Below are 14,177 nucleotides of genomic sequence, written 5' to 3' on the forward strand. Positions count from 1 at the left end.
CGATCGATCATATCATTCATCCCACTATTAAGTCAATGCTCATTTTCGACTTATGAATACGCTTTGGTCAAGGATGTTATCAACTTAACTGAATGAAATGTAGATCATAATCTCTTACTATCTAAGAGTGAAGAATTTTTTATTGATTATTTACAACCTTCATATAATTCTTGACTTACCCGAACGATGCCATAGCGACCCTTAGCAGAGTAGTATCCAACATCACCCAAGTATGATTGTCTTCATATAAGGTATTATGATGACTTCAAGTAAAAGGACCAATTTCACTATCGAACGTTAGCAATTAACCATTGATACTCAAATAGTTATCCATTTGGAATCTCTCCAACAGGTCTCCAATGTTTTGTTCTATAACAAAACATCCACGTGTTCATTTAAGTGTCACCACACTTTAGCTCGTGAGATCAGCTACTTACTTCACAAGTAAGAAATGCCACACGTGATGGTCTAACTGTATTAACGATCCGTATCTCGTTATTACTTACGACCATGGTTTATTCAAGATCCAATTATATGTAATTTGTATCTCACAATCATAACTCCTTGTGATTAACAGATTACCTAAAAATTGGATTTTCGGATTCTATTATTTAATATTATTTATTACAAAATTAATTTAAATAAATAATAGATCTCGCCAAAATCAAATGCATTAAATATATTAAAAGCGTTTACAACCTAAATCGATTGGATCTAGGGCATAACACTTACAATAAGTTGTTCACTGAATTTCATAGAATCGCAGGTTTGTGCTTTTATTCAAAACTAGTCGTTGTCACGTGCGTTGCACGAGTTTTGTATTTATTCTATTTCTATTAGTGTATAAATTTGTAAAGTTTTGAATATTGTTATTTAGGAATGTTGCTTAAAATTTATATAATTAATTGAAAATACCAAATTGTATAGAAGAAAAGATGCTGAAAGTAAACAAATTATTATATTGAAAAACAACATATTTATGTCAATTTCTAGATGATATAACAAAAAATTTACAACATGTTAAAAACTTTTTTAAAACCTCACAAAAATATTATGTTACTCCCAAAATAATACAAACCATATGTAAATAAGACATGAATGAACTTACATTAATTGTTTTGCTGGCATAGTTTGACGAGTTTGATACTGATTAACTAATTTTGACACGCTTCATATGATTGAGCTCAACTTTTCCATTTTCTTTTCCTTTCACTATGTTTCTGGCATTTAAGATGCACATGCAAGTAGGTTTGCATTTTATGTACCTAGCTCATAAGAGACGTCTTCCTTACGGCCCTACTTATTTAGGAAGTCCTCTGATGGCCTATTTTTGTGCATCAACAATCATGTATCATCATAAAATTTAATATTCTTGCCATTCCAAACCACAAGGGGTAGAGGATTCGGACCATCTATTACCCACTCCTAGAGCTCTTCCAAAGTCTCACTCCAAGAGTCCAAGTGAGAATCCTACATAGTCAAACAGCTTGCAAGTTTCACACACTAAAACCCACCAAAGAAATAAATATTCAGAGGAAGCAAGAGATCAAGTTCTACCAAATTGACATCCAAAATCCGAGGACATGTACCAAGAATTTCAAGCCTATCAGTTTATCTTGAACTTCCCCACAGAAGCCACAAAAATGATATCCTTAGTAGTTCATGAAAAATTACCATGTTGATGATATGGATATCAATGATAAGATGAGTAGAGAAGCAAGACTAACAATGTTTTTTCAAAGTGGCAACTCTTCCCATCTAACACTTCATTCCACGAAGATCTCATACTACGCGAACAATTTTCTCTAGTGCACTATTATATAAAGCAAAACTCAGTAGATACCCATTTCCAAATGAAGATTACCAAGAAAACCATCTTATTAGCTGCATTTGAAGATATATATTTTTCAAATGAAAAGTAAATTATTAGATGGTTGGCATAAACTTCGTTGCAATTATAAATGAATAAAGCATCATTTTGAAAGATACTACCATTTCTATCATATTGCAAGAGACAGCAGCAAAGTAATTTCAGAAATAAATTAGTTTCCCCTACTAAAAGAAAACCAAAAAATATGTGCAACTTTTATGAGGAATAGGAACAGGTGAACTTAAGAAGATTATTGTAACTACAATCACGTTAATCTGTAGCAAATTAGGTCAATTCTAGAACCTGAAATTCCTATACTGCAATATTTCATCATTGCTTAGCTTCCATTTAAAAACATATTATAGTGCCCTTGAAGAAGAATGAAACAATTCGAAAAATAAAGAAAATCATTAATGTATTTACGTATAAGAATTTACACTGCACAAAAGAAACACGAAGAAAGCTCGTAGACGCATAGGAAAAGAGACCACAACTTCTAATTTCTCACGTGACTATAATTTTGATCTATTTGGTGTTTATTAAACAAATTTTGATATCCAGAGAGCAAAAAGAAAACAGAATGCATCGCTATCCACTATTAGTTTGCTAACCAGTGAAGAATAGTGCAAAATTGGTACTACTTAGAAGGAAAAGAAAGATTTATTATGTAAATAATCATATGAAGAAGTTTCCGTAGCTTAGATTCGGAATGAGCAACATCAGTTTGAACTGAGACATGCGGAATTGTAATTATTTGGTGCTCATCTATACTGTATATTGCATGACCACATATACATCCATTTTGCCGCCGCTTCATGACCAGTATCAAATAATATGACTCCAAGAATTTGATACAACCTACAAATCACCACCAAATATAAGTAGAAGACAAGAAAAGACTTCAAACAAATAATCCCATTCTAATATAAAGCACTTCAATAAATTTAAAAGTGCAACAATGCTTCAATTCAACACTTACCGACAATGCCATATACTTTGGCCACAAAATTGAGTCCTCCAGTTACTCGATTGCCCTCAGCAATCTGTTGTGGAGGATATCCCACAGGCTCTCCACTGATGTTTAAATCTGAGGGTTCCATTCTATCAGAGCCTCTTGTTCCTATTGCTCCCAATCAAATAAAACCTTTGACAAAATTAATTGAAAAAATAATTTCTGTTAAAAGCCAATAAAGATACAACCATTTGCCAACTGAGAGAAATCGATATACTTTAAATTTCACATACTTGCAATCAGGGAAATGAAACTCAAGACAATAATTGAAAAGAGTAACTTAATCCAATGAAACAAAGTACTTACAACCATCCCCCCCCCCCTCCTTTTTTTTTTTTTTTTTACAATAAACTAGGTGAGGCATTCTTACTCATTTTGTCTTCCTTTTTTTTTTTTGCTTTTTTATTTTCACTTCACGCAAAGTACAACATAGCTTAGAAATATCATCTGGGAAATATGATTTACCTATGCATTATTTGAAGAGAATTTGTAATAGTTAAAAAATTAAGACAGTTCAAGACACCAAAAGATGACAATGTGAAATTCAACTTAAAGTTCATTTCTAGTAAAAGAGGCTTCCTAAATTTCTTTGCAACTCATACTCCAATCAACAATTTATACCTACAATAACAAGATGATATCCAAAACCTCTATCTCAATTAGCAATTTTCTATAGAAGAATACATGAAATAAATAAATGAATGGAGAACAGAATCATTTACCAGTGGTGAATGCAAAAGTCAAGCCCACCGTAAAAGTAATAGAAGCAGTGAACAATCCCAAAAAACAATAATTCACCGAATGCTTATGGTAATAGTAATAAAGGGGTACAAAACTGCCATTACAACAAAAAATCAACAAATAAAATCAATCAAATCCATAAATCGGAAACCCACTTCGAATATTTGAAACAATTTGCAAAAGAAATAATATTCATACCAATAAAAGGTGCAATAATTAGAAAAATATTTGAGGGTATAGATATTAAAAGTGCACCAAATCATACCCACATGAAGAAGTGCCGACCCAAATTGCAAAAGGATGAAGATAGTAGGTGTAGTCGTTGATTGATTTTCTCGATGGTTTTCTTTCGCCTCCATCAAGAGAGAAACTACTGGTAATCGTTGATTGATTTTCTCGATGGTTGAGGACAATTACACCCTCAATATATTAAGAAACAGAAAGGAAGCAAGGTTATGGCAGTAGAGATGGTGAAGTTGCGTGTGAAAAATGAAGGAATATGTGGAGGGATGGTTGTGTGAAGTGAAAAAGAAAAAAAAAATTTGTACTGTAGAATGGGATTAGGTTACTGTTGCATCTACAGTAACCCCTCATTGCCATTTTTCTTTAAGGTTAGATATCAATTGTGCTTGATATGTAATTCTTCGATGTCAAAGAGCATTTCCACTTTACTTATGTACGAAACATTAGTTTTGGTTGGTTTTCCTAACTTAAAAGAAAGAATCACAGCTAGATATTGATTTTAATGATTTCGTTTATTCAAAACCTAAAAAAATTGTTAAACTGATTGTTGACCTGGTAAAGCTAGCTTGTATTCAAGAAAGATGGTTCAACCAATGTAGGTAAAATAGGATTCTGTATTATATGTGTATTAAAAAACTATGAATTTTCAAATACTAATTTTTCTAGACTGTATGTAAGGAAATTCTAACTAAATGAGTGATGGAGATAGAGTTGTGCATCTTTTCTTTTCCTATCCTACATATATAAAAGAGCGAGTTCTATGTCATTTCCATGGAAGCGTGTCAAAATTCTTTTTTTTTTCTTTCCTTTCCTTCCTCAAAATGACGACGTTTTCTTCTTAAAATCTTCAATAATGCTACTCAGTCATTCTGCATGACACTCGGCTTGACCACATGAGGTGGAAAGTCTATTTAAAAAAAAACAATAAAGAAAAATGGGCACTTATTTCAACCGGGTTTTGAAATTCAAAATTTAAAATTGTTTGATACCTAGCTCAAAATGCTTACGTGGTTCACCCCAAATCAATAACCCTTTTCAACTCACAAACGGGGAGTCACTACCCTAATTTGATTTCCTCAACTTTGCAGCGCTGAGTGTCATGGGGTTCCAGCTCCTAGATAGAGACACCGTCGAAGACCATGGAATCCACGTTGTTGACGTGCTCGCTCTTCCATTTCTAAGACATTCGGCCGCTTGTCATTGACTCGTAGCTACTACCGCCCATCTTCTCAGACCAAATCTGGAGAAAACTCAGGTATATATGTATATATATTAAGTGAGAATCAACTACATGAAGTGCCAAAGATCTATTGGCTTGGTTCACAGTTGTACACCTATAGATGGGAAAACTTTGCCTTGTTGGATATTATTTATGAAAGTGGGTTCGAGCTTTCATGTGCTTGCTACTTGTTTGTGAGTACACAACGACAAGTTTTACCTTATAGTGTGTGTATATATACGGTCGTTATTTATTTTGACAACACTCTTTCATTGATTTTTTTTTTTTTTTTTTGAATTTGGTCTCAAGATTTAAGCTGGTTTTAACACAAGTTTCATTGTAGTTAATGGTTCTTCCAAGTATAATTCTTGTATAGTTGCTAAGACTCAGAAGGTCGAAAATTCTACTACAGACCGTGAATTTTCTGTTGTATTTATGATTAGTTCATGTTTAGGAATTGTAGGAGATTTTGGAAAAAATGAAATTTTCAAAATATGGAGGCCAAAAATAGGTGGAAAATCAATTACGAAAAGAATTACTGCTGTTGGTTTTGTTTCCTGTTATGACAAAAAATTGAAATCTGGTTATTATTGTTTTATTCACCAACTTCAGTTGAGCTAATTTTGTACATGTGTTTAGATGAATATGGATTTGTTTCATGCTTGCTTTACTTTTGCAGATGAATTAGTAGCATTATTGGTAAACAATAATGCTACTTAACCATGTGAAATCTGTTCATGGTTTTTTCATTTGTTTATATATAAGTGGTGCTTATGATTTTGTTTGGTGTTTGATTCACAGCTTAAAGTGAGAGGAAAGAATTATGGAGTTTGTCATAGCTGTAGACTAAATGGTCATTTTTTCGCGGAATGCCCGAACAAACGACCCTGCCCATGGTGCAAACATGCCTTTTTGAAGTGCTTCGAGGTGGAGAAGAACACCGACAACAAAGGTAAACTATTCAATACGTGCAGCATGAAATGTGGTTATTGAGAGTGGGTGAAAAAGGAGGAAAGGGTGCTGAATCAAGCTCAGTCACCAGGACACCAGATTTGTCTTGCATTTTCGAAACACGATGCCGATTAACTGATGAACAAGAAATGGAGATTGCTATGAATGTGACTATATGCAAAGGAAGAGAGCACATCACTAAATGGGTTAAGAATGGAAATTCATCAGCCTTAGCTAAAGCATTGTCATTCGACTGGGATTGTAATTTGAATTATTTAAATATAAGGATTTGTAAACTTGATCTCAGGTATTATGGAAGCTAGGATGTTAGAATTATGTGTGTATGTGTATGTTTAATTAGATGGAGTTTTTGGTAAAGCCTTTGAATTTACTGGGAATGGTTTGATGATTTAGTTGATGGGTTTTTGGGATACCCGTTAGTGATACAAGATTTCCCTTTCCATCTAGAAAAATTTATATATTTACCATCTTTGGCTATTCAATTTGTTCAAATGTTCCTTTTGTGAAGCTAGAACTCCTTGAATTCTTGCCAGTCAACCAGTCTATTCTGAAAACATTTTATATGTTGAAGGCTTCTTCCACGGAACAATCCCAAAATCATCGTTGAACTCTCCCATCCCTTCAACATATAAACTATTTGACTAAAGTTCCAGCACCAGATTTGTTTCGTTTTGCATACTTGTATATGATATCAAGAATAACTTCGTAGAATTTGTCTCGTTGTGAAAGGTTGAATCTTTTGTTCTCGGTAGACAATCCAAATTATGTAAACAATCCAAAAGTAGAATGCAACAGATCATGTTTGACTAGGCACTGTTATAACTAAAACGTAATTTCCAGTAATTTTTTGTTTCCAAAAGAAGCTTTGCTTTTGTAACAGAAAGGTTGGAAATATTTCAAAATAATGAACTTATGCTCGGTTTTGACAATAAAATTAAATAACTGAAAAAATAAACTTACAACTTCACAAGTAATTTTTATAAGCTTATCCAGATAGGCTAAGCTCACAAGCTATTTACAGTTCATCAAGATACCCGAACAATCACAGCCACTTGGCATTGAAATCAAAGAGAAAAATAACTAGCTTTTTTCTTCTTCATTCTTGCTAAAATTTCCAAGAGTAAAATGGTAGTAAAAGCAATTAATATCCGAAACATAATTAAATAATATCAGATTTACAAGGTTGATGGATCACAAAATCGAGCAAATGGAGCAGATTATGCAGTAACCAATGCGACCACTTTCTGCAGCAACATAAAGCACAGTTTCGCCTGATTCATTCTACTTCGACAACAATTCCTTCAACTCTTCATCCCCACAATTAGTAATGATCTCCACATCTCCTTGTAAATTCCCTGCTCTTACTCAGAGTTGATCACAATGCAATCTTCTAAAATAAGGTCTCACAAAACATTTCTTGATAACTGCTCCTAGCCATTTAATAAAACACAAAATCCATTAGACACATCTGATAAACCCAAAACCACCTTTATATCCAAGTCTCAAATTACCTTTTAGGTAAAAGTGACCGAGGGTAAGTTTCAAGTTCAACAAGGCTAACCACAAATATGAGAAAGCTTGTTAAACAATAGCAAATTAGAAAAAACATCAGCTTGAAGACATAAAATGTCAAATACCAATCAATGAAAACTCACACTAATTTTAACAGAAATGCTGCACTTACTTATCCGCATAATATACATAGAGACAAAATCACAAGTCTTAAAAACAACGCTATGATATATATTAGAACAACAGCATTCTAAGTTCTAACTAAACTAATCAACCAAAAGGATTGGGAAGCTAAAACTATAGAGCTAATAGGACTGAATGCAGCAAATCTGGAGCGTAAACAATCATAGTCCATAAGAATTTTGAGGACAACAAATGCAAGCACGCATCTGCCACTTGTAAGATGTCAAAGCAAAAGAAACTCGCACATCTGGAACCTCACGATAGTTGAGTATAAAATGAAATTAAAAAAAATAACAAAGTAATTATCAATAGCAGCCAAGTAACACGACCTGAAGATTCCAGCCTCCAAAACAGAAAGTGAAAACTCTCCAATCCATTGCATGATTATAATTGCAAACATCAAAAATAGTAAAACATGGACACATTGTGGAATAATATCCACGTTGCTACGAAGTTATATGGCAAATAATTACTCACTTCATATGGTTACAGCACGGCCGAGAGCTCATATATTGGGATTGATGATGTTTCCTCCATCAAGGTGATTATCTAACTGTCGTGTTTCATTGTCAACAGCATCATTCATATGTCTTGTAGCCATACCTTCATATGTCGACTTCACTTAAGGTTGTTTATTATATAGTAATGAACGTACGTAATGAATAATGTTTGTAAACTATTATGTTCTATATAACAACTATGTTACCTTGCATGTTGAATAGAAGATTTGTTGAGGATGGAGGGTTGACACATGTGGACTGTAAGTGTTGTGTGAATTGAAGATTTTGGTTGCCACCCTACATGAAATAACATTATCAGCACATCGTATATTTTCGATGCAATTAAACCATACGCTAAGTACTAACCATAAGGAGATGCGTATATGAGAAAGGTAGCGGCATGTGTAATTGATGTGGTGACTGAAAGATGGGTGCATCATTTCCTGTATTACTTGCTTACCTTCGACTTCTTTCCCTTCGTTGAACTCGAAGTTGGCTACAAAACATGGAATGGTATTAGACATTATCTCTACAATGACTTTACAACATTTGGGTACCAAAATATGGGCATTACCTTAACTCTGTTCATATTCAATACCAATTGGCTCTTCTTCCAAAGTTTCCTAGGGGCACCTTTTCTGTTCGCACATTCTGGATCTCTGATGCTACCACCTCCAATATCTAGTGATGCTCCACACTTGGATGATGTTTGAGTAATATACGGGGACAAGATATTACTACTAGTACTTGACTTCAACGTCATCATCTGTTTACATTGACTATCGATCCACTCAATTATGACATTGGATTTGACTTCATCGTCTATCATCATGTCCGCCAATGTAGCAAAGCGTTGACACATTTTGTCGTACATCAATTTGTCCGGAAAACTAACCATACCATCATAATGCACTGCTACCCTCGTGTGGGCTCTACTGACATCTTATCGCCATCTCCGTATTATATACCTTTTTGGAACTGATTTGATATCATTACAGACCAGTACTGCAATAGTATGTCTGCAAATAATTCCTCGAAACTCAAAATTGTGACAACTGCAAGTGATTTCACATTTGTCTCTTGAGATGAGACGAAAAAGGTTTTTTTCTTCAAACCGTCATGTATTACGTCTTCTTATATCTCATAAGTCGTCCCCGATAGTCCCTCCGAAACAGATATGAGGTCGCAATGAACCTTACCTATGAACTCCTCTTGAACTTCCTTGAATTTTGAAATTGTGTAAACTGCTTGGAATTGTTTCTCCATTTCATATCTCGTTGCACATGGCACCATTTGCGAGAAGGACTTGAAGTCCGCTTGAAATTCTTTCTCAACCTTACTTCTCAATGCACGTTCATATTGTTTAACAAATTGCGTCAATGTTATCTTCAAATGTACATAACTATCAAAAAATGCATTCATACTCTCACTGCGTTGAGTTGCTGACATCCCTGCCCAAAATGTGGTTTTCAAAAAGCAAGGTACCCAACGTCCCCTATTCTTATACAAACCCACCAGCCATTCATTATCATACAAGTTAAACGTTTCGATCATCACTTTCCTGCCATTTTCGAATTCTTCCGCAGATTGGCAATCATAGACCAAACTGTGTATATTACTAAATATGGAACTCTTATCCACATGGTATCCAAACTTCTCAAACAATTTTTTAAGTATGTGCCATAAGCACCATCTATATTTTGTATTATGGAACACAATTAGTATTGCATTTTGCATAGCCCTATCCTGGTCTGTAATTATCCCATGTGGAGCTTGTCCATGCATATATTGTAGCCATATCCTAAATAGCCACACAAATGTCTCTGTATCCTCATTCAACACCCTACCACATCTAAGGAGTGTCGACTGTCCATGGTGGTTCAGTCCAACAAAAGGGGCAAATGACATATCATATTTATTGGTGAGGTACGTAGTGTCGAACGTAACAACGTCACCGAATTCCTTATATGCCTGCCTACTCCTATTATCTTCCCAGAAAACATTCTGTAGACGCAAATCGTCATCCAAATCCATACTAAAGTAAAAGTCCGAGCATCGTGCTTGCATTTTAGAGAAATATGATTTTATTGCTGCTACGTCACCCTCTCCAAGTCGTAATCACCTCACTTTTTCAACATAGTTTCGACAATCCCGTTCGATGTAAGTCATATTTTCATATCCACCAGCTTCAACAACTGTAGAGTTGTAACTCTTGTGCAGCGGAATTTCTTCCATGTCATTTACTTCAAGTCGTCATTTCACATGTGCGCTCAACTCTCGGTTGTATCGATATAGCCTAGATTTCGAAGGGCTTGTCTTGTGATTGTGATCCAGGTGTACTGTGTTAATTTTTCATACTCCGTAAATATCTGAACATCCAGTGATCTTGGCTTTACATACACTCTGAATGGTTGCTTGCGTGTATTTATGATTCATTTCCCTTCACGACTACAAACAAATGTAATATTTCTCAATACTCCATCATCATCCTTTCTCGAATTTCTTTTTCTAACTGGGAAACCAATTTTGTATGCATACTCTTGTAAAACTGAAATTTCATTTGCATCCTTAAATTTCATACCGACCTCATGTAATACTCCGAAATTTTATGCTCGTTTAAATTTCTTTGGGATAGCAATTTAACTTTCAATATTATTTTTGGCCATACGGTAAAAGGGGACAACACCTTTGTAGTGGTTAATGTTAGAGGTAGTTAATGAATGTAGGCATGAAGTGTCAAGGTTGTGTATACATGAAGTGATTAATAGTTAGTCGAAACTTAAGGCAAGTTTGGATTTAAATGAAGTGGATTATTTTGTTAGGACTTCAATTGACCAAATGATTAAACTATTTTACAATCTACAATTTTTGAATATGTAAGTTGGGTACAAGTTTAAATTTGGGGTACACTTTGTTAACAATGAAAGTTAGCGGGTTTAGATTATATTAGTTGAAAAGAAGAGAGGTTTCCTTTGTAAATCTAGGTTTTAAGGCCACTTATTACCCTATAATCAACCCACTTGTCATTCATCATTACCATACACTTAGATAATAGACTAAACATGTGTACAAGTAAGAAAAAAAAAAGAAAGAAAAATGAAAAGAAAGAGAGGTGAGGCGGTGGAGATGGAAGAGGGAGGAAAAAATATCAACCATTTATCCTTATCTTTATATATATATAAATACATCCATATTCATTGCCATAGAAAGATTTCCTTCATTTTACAAAACACTTATACCCTTAAAAAGAGAGCAAAAATCGAAAATAAGAAAGGAAAGGGAAGGAAGTAAACCTAGCACTTCCAATTTACATTTCAATCGAAGATCTTCAAATTTTACGGTAAGATACTTTCATGCTTAAGAGTTATGATTTTCATGGTAATATTTATGCTTAAGTTATGCATGAAAAACCATAATATGATTATGGTGGACAAGTCCACAAAATTAGATATCTATTTATGCCTTAGGACAAGTCCGAAGGGCACCGGCAAGCCGGAATATGCAAGTATGGGTTTGATTGTATTCTTTTGTGTGGTATTATCATGATAAAAATCCAAGCATGGTATCTTACTGAGTATTTCTTATACTCATAGTATGTTATGCTAAATTTTCAGATCTATGATCGTTGAGTTGATGGGAGTTAGTTGGCTTAAGCGATGATGGATTAAGGACAGATGTTTTTGAACCGAAAGTTTTCTTTTGTATGTTTTGCTCGATGACTATTTTTTCCATTTATTTTTCTTATGGTATTATGTAAAAATATGTACATGACATGATGAAATATGGTATTAATAGCAAATTTTGTAATTTCATCTTTCATGTTATGTTAAGAGACATTTTTGTAGTTTATTTTCCTTAAAAGAGACAAAAGGCAGGAAACGGGACAGTTTCTGGAGTCAATTTCAAAACAATATTTCTAACTCCATAAACGTCCATTTGAGATTATAAAAATATTTCTGTTTTCCTCTTTGAGTTCTCTAAATATGGCCTAATGAATCACTCAATTTGGATATCTATGGCCTGAGTTATCAAGGTTTTAAAGTCTAAAGGTCAATCTAGATTTCCTGTGTAATACTTCACTATTTTCAGTAAAACGTCTATATCATATGATCTTGGAAAATTTTCATATTTTAACCTAGAAAACTACATGAAATTATCTTTCTAATGCCACAAATTTCATAGAAAACGGAGTTGAGATGAATTTTATAAAAATTGTCAAACTTGCTGCCCCAACTAATCTTGACAGTGCCGAGGCCGTATATGTGAAGCATAATTCCTTGTCGACATGCACTTTTATCGGCCATCAAATTTTATAAGAATTATTTTACCAAGTTGAAAATAAGTTTTTCACATGTAACACTTCTATTTAAGAGTATTTGCATGTACCAAAGGCAGAAGCTATTATATTTAGTACGTGACCCTCGAAGCGTAAGTTTGGGGCGTCACAGCGTGGTATCAGAGCAATGTTTACTTTTCTGTAGACTTTTTAAAAGAAAGTTACTGTCCTTAATCATCGGGCAAGCTAGCAACTGACTTTCAACCAACGATCAAGGTAAAAATTTATTTTTAAATTCATGAGTTTTCTTATGTAATGAACTGTTATATCTATGGCTGGATATGGGAATATTTTGAATCAAGTCATGGTAGAGATTATGAAGCCATGAATACTTACACCTAAATATTTATTAGAGCCTTGTAGAGTAACATAATCAATGTTTGTCCTAGTTATGGCACGAATAGTAAGAACCCCCACAAGGACAGAAGCTTGTGGTTTTGCGAAGAAACGGGACATATTATTGGCATTTTACTATAATTATCGTATGCATCCGCTCCATAGTCTCGAACAACATTTGGATCAGCTAGACTGTATTATTGAGATGTTATGGGAGATACACTATAGCTTAAGGGATAAGGTGAAGATACAAAGGTTATATGAAACTGTTCCAGAACCTTGGGCCTCAGTCATAAATGAGATTGTACTATGGTCTGATGATGACCTTTCGTATGAGGACCTTACATATTTGCTTTGAGAGAGCTATGGGACTAGCCGTGATTTACAGCGAAACTTTAGGAAGACTATATCCTTATCCATGAATACCAGTTTACGAGCTACCAAATCTAAGCTAGTTAAGGGACCGTTGGCTAAGTGCTTTTCGAGAGTTCTAGATGAAAGTTTTCCCGTACCATTACCAGATAAATCGGAGCAAAGCACATTAGAAGAAGACCAAGAAGAAGACCCAGAGGAAGACTCCGATAAGGATCCAGAAGAAATGGAAGATTAGACACCATCTTACCTAGCTATCTTTATTTTTGGAATAGAATAGGATGTAATGTGTACCTCTGCTTTTGAATGTATGTATCATACCTCAATATGACTTTTGTTTGTGAGAAATAATAGTGTACATATATATGAAGGAAAGTTGCCTTGGCCTTTGAATTTTTTTTTTTCTAAAGTTAGTATTACGCTCTGAAGTAATTCTAATTGGATGAATATTTTTTTTATTTTTTTTTATTCAAAGGAAATGCCTCCAAAGCGCAACCACGGCAATGCTAATGCTAGTTCTAGTGGTGGTGAAGTTAATGTTGCAAACTTTGCACGAGAACTGCTTGCTATAATGCGAGAGTTGGGACAGCAACAACAGGCACCACCTTTGACTGGGCAACGAACCCTAAATCAACAAATACCAGTTGATCATCAGGAACCTAACCAACCAATTATTCAACCTCAAATAGTACCTAACTCGAGGGATCGAACTGCAATGATAGAGCAGTTTCGTAAAATGAACCCTTCATCATTTGAGGGGAGTACGGATCCCTTAGCAGTTGAGGATTGGTTACGAGAATTAGAACGCATCTTTAAATTTATAAGATGTGACGATGCTGAAAGGGTAACATTTTCAGTGTTAAAGAAGGGGGCTAGTCATT

The 14,177-nt window shown here is 34.4% G+C and overlaps 2 protein-coding genes and 1 long non-coding RNA gene across 6 annotated transcripts; 1 reads left to right on the forward strand and 2 right to left on the reverse strand.

The window, feature by feature from the left end:
* Positions 1–2,379: 2,379 nt before the first annotated feature.
* LOC111411095 (phosphoinositide phosphatase SAC1-like) lies at positions 2,380–3,045 on the reverse strand. Its single transcript, XM_023041661.1, has 2 exons — positions 2,850–3,045; positions 2,380–2,728 (listed from the first exon to the last, which is right to left on the reverse strand). The coding sequence occupies exons 1-2, from the start codon at positions 2,968–2,970 to the stop codon at positions 2,508–2,510; spliced, it is 342 nt and encodes a 113-aa protein (XP_022897429.1). The 5' UTR covers positions 2,971–3,045; the 3' UTR covers positions 2,380–2,507.
* A 1,795-nt stretch (positions 3,046–4,840) lies between these two features.
* On the forward strand, positions 4,841–6,558 carry LOC111410899. The gene is made up of 2 exons (XR_002705781.1): positions 4,841–5,121; positions 5,887–6,558. It is a non-coding gene; the product is annotated as an uncharacterized LOC111410899 (long non-coding RNA).
* A 462-nt stretch (positions 6,559–7,020) lies between these two features.
* Positions 7,021–10,834, reverse strand: LOC111410900 (protein FAR1-RELATED SEQUENCE 5-like). Of its 4 annotated transcripts, none has more exons than XM_023041499.1 (4): positions 8,827–10,834; positions 8,619–8,748; positions 8,459–8,549; positions 7,021–7,481 (listed from the first exon to the last, which is right to left on the reverse strand). In XM_023041499.1, the coding sequence occupies exon 1, from the start codon at positions 10,317–10,319 to the stop codon at positions 9,387–9,389; it is 933 nt and encodes a 310-aa protein (XP_022897267.1). In that variant the 5' UTR covers positions 10,320–10,834; the 3' UTR covers positions 7,021–7,481; positions 8,459–8,549; positions 8,619–8,748; positions 8,827–9,386. The 4 variants fall into 4 exon arrangements, with proteins under 4 accessions (XP_022897267.1, XP_022897265.1, XP_022897266.1 ...); XM_023041497.1 differs by having other exon boundaries at positions 7,021–8,355; XM_023041498.1 differs by having other exon boundaries at positions 8,230–8,549.
* Between the last annotated feature and the right edge of the window lie 3,343 nt (positions 10,835–14,177).

Source organism: Olea europaea, chromosome 15, assembly GCF_002742605.1.
Source record: "Olea europaea var. sylvestris chromosome 15, O_europaea_v1, whole genome shotgun sequence".
Taxonomy (NCBI): Eukaryota; Viridiplantae; Streptophyta; class Magnoliopsida; order Lamiales; family Oleaceae; genus Olea; species Olea europaea.

Excerpts from the sequence above, each read along its gene's own strand:
- LOC111411095 (XM_023041661.1), bottom strand. The coding sequence starts at position 2,970 with ATGGAACCCTCAGATTTAAACATCAGTGGAGAGCCTGTGGGATATCCT. Across the intron at positions 2,729-2,849 it reads CAAAGTATATGGCATTGTCG|GTTGTATCAAATTCTTGGAG; the intron begins GTAAGTGTTGAA and ends GGTGATTTGTAG.
- LOC111410900 (XM_023041499.1), bottom strand. The coding sequence starts at position 10,319 with ATGCAAGCACGATGCTCGGACTTTTACTTTAGTATGGATTTGGATGAC.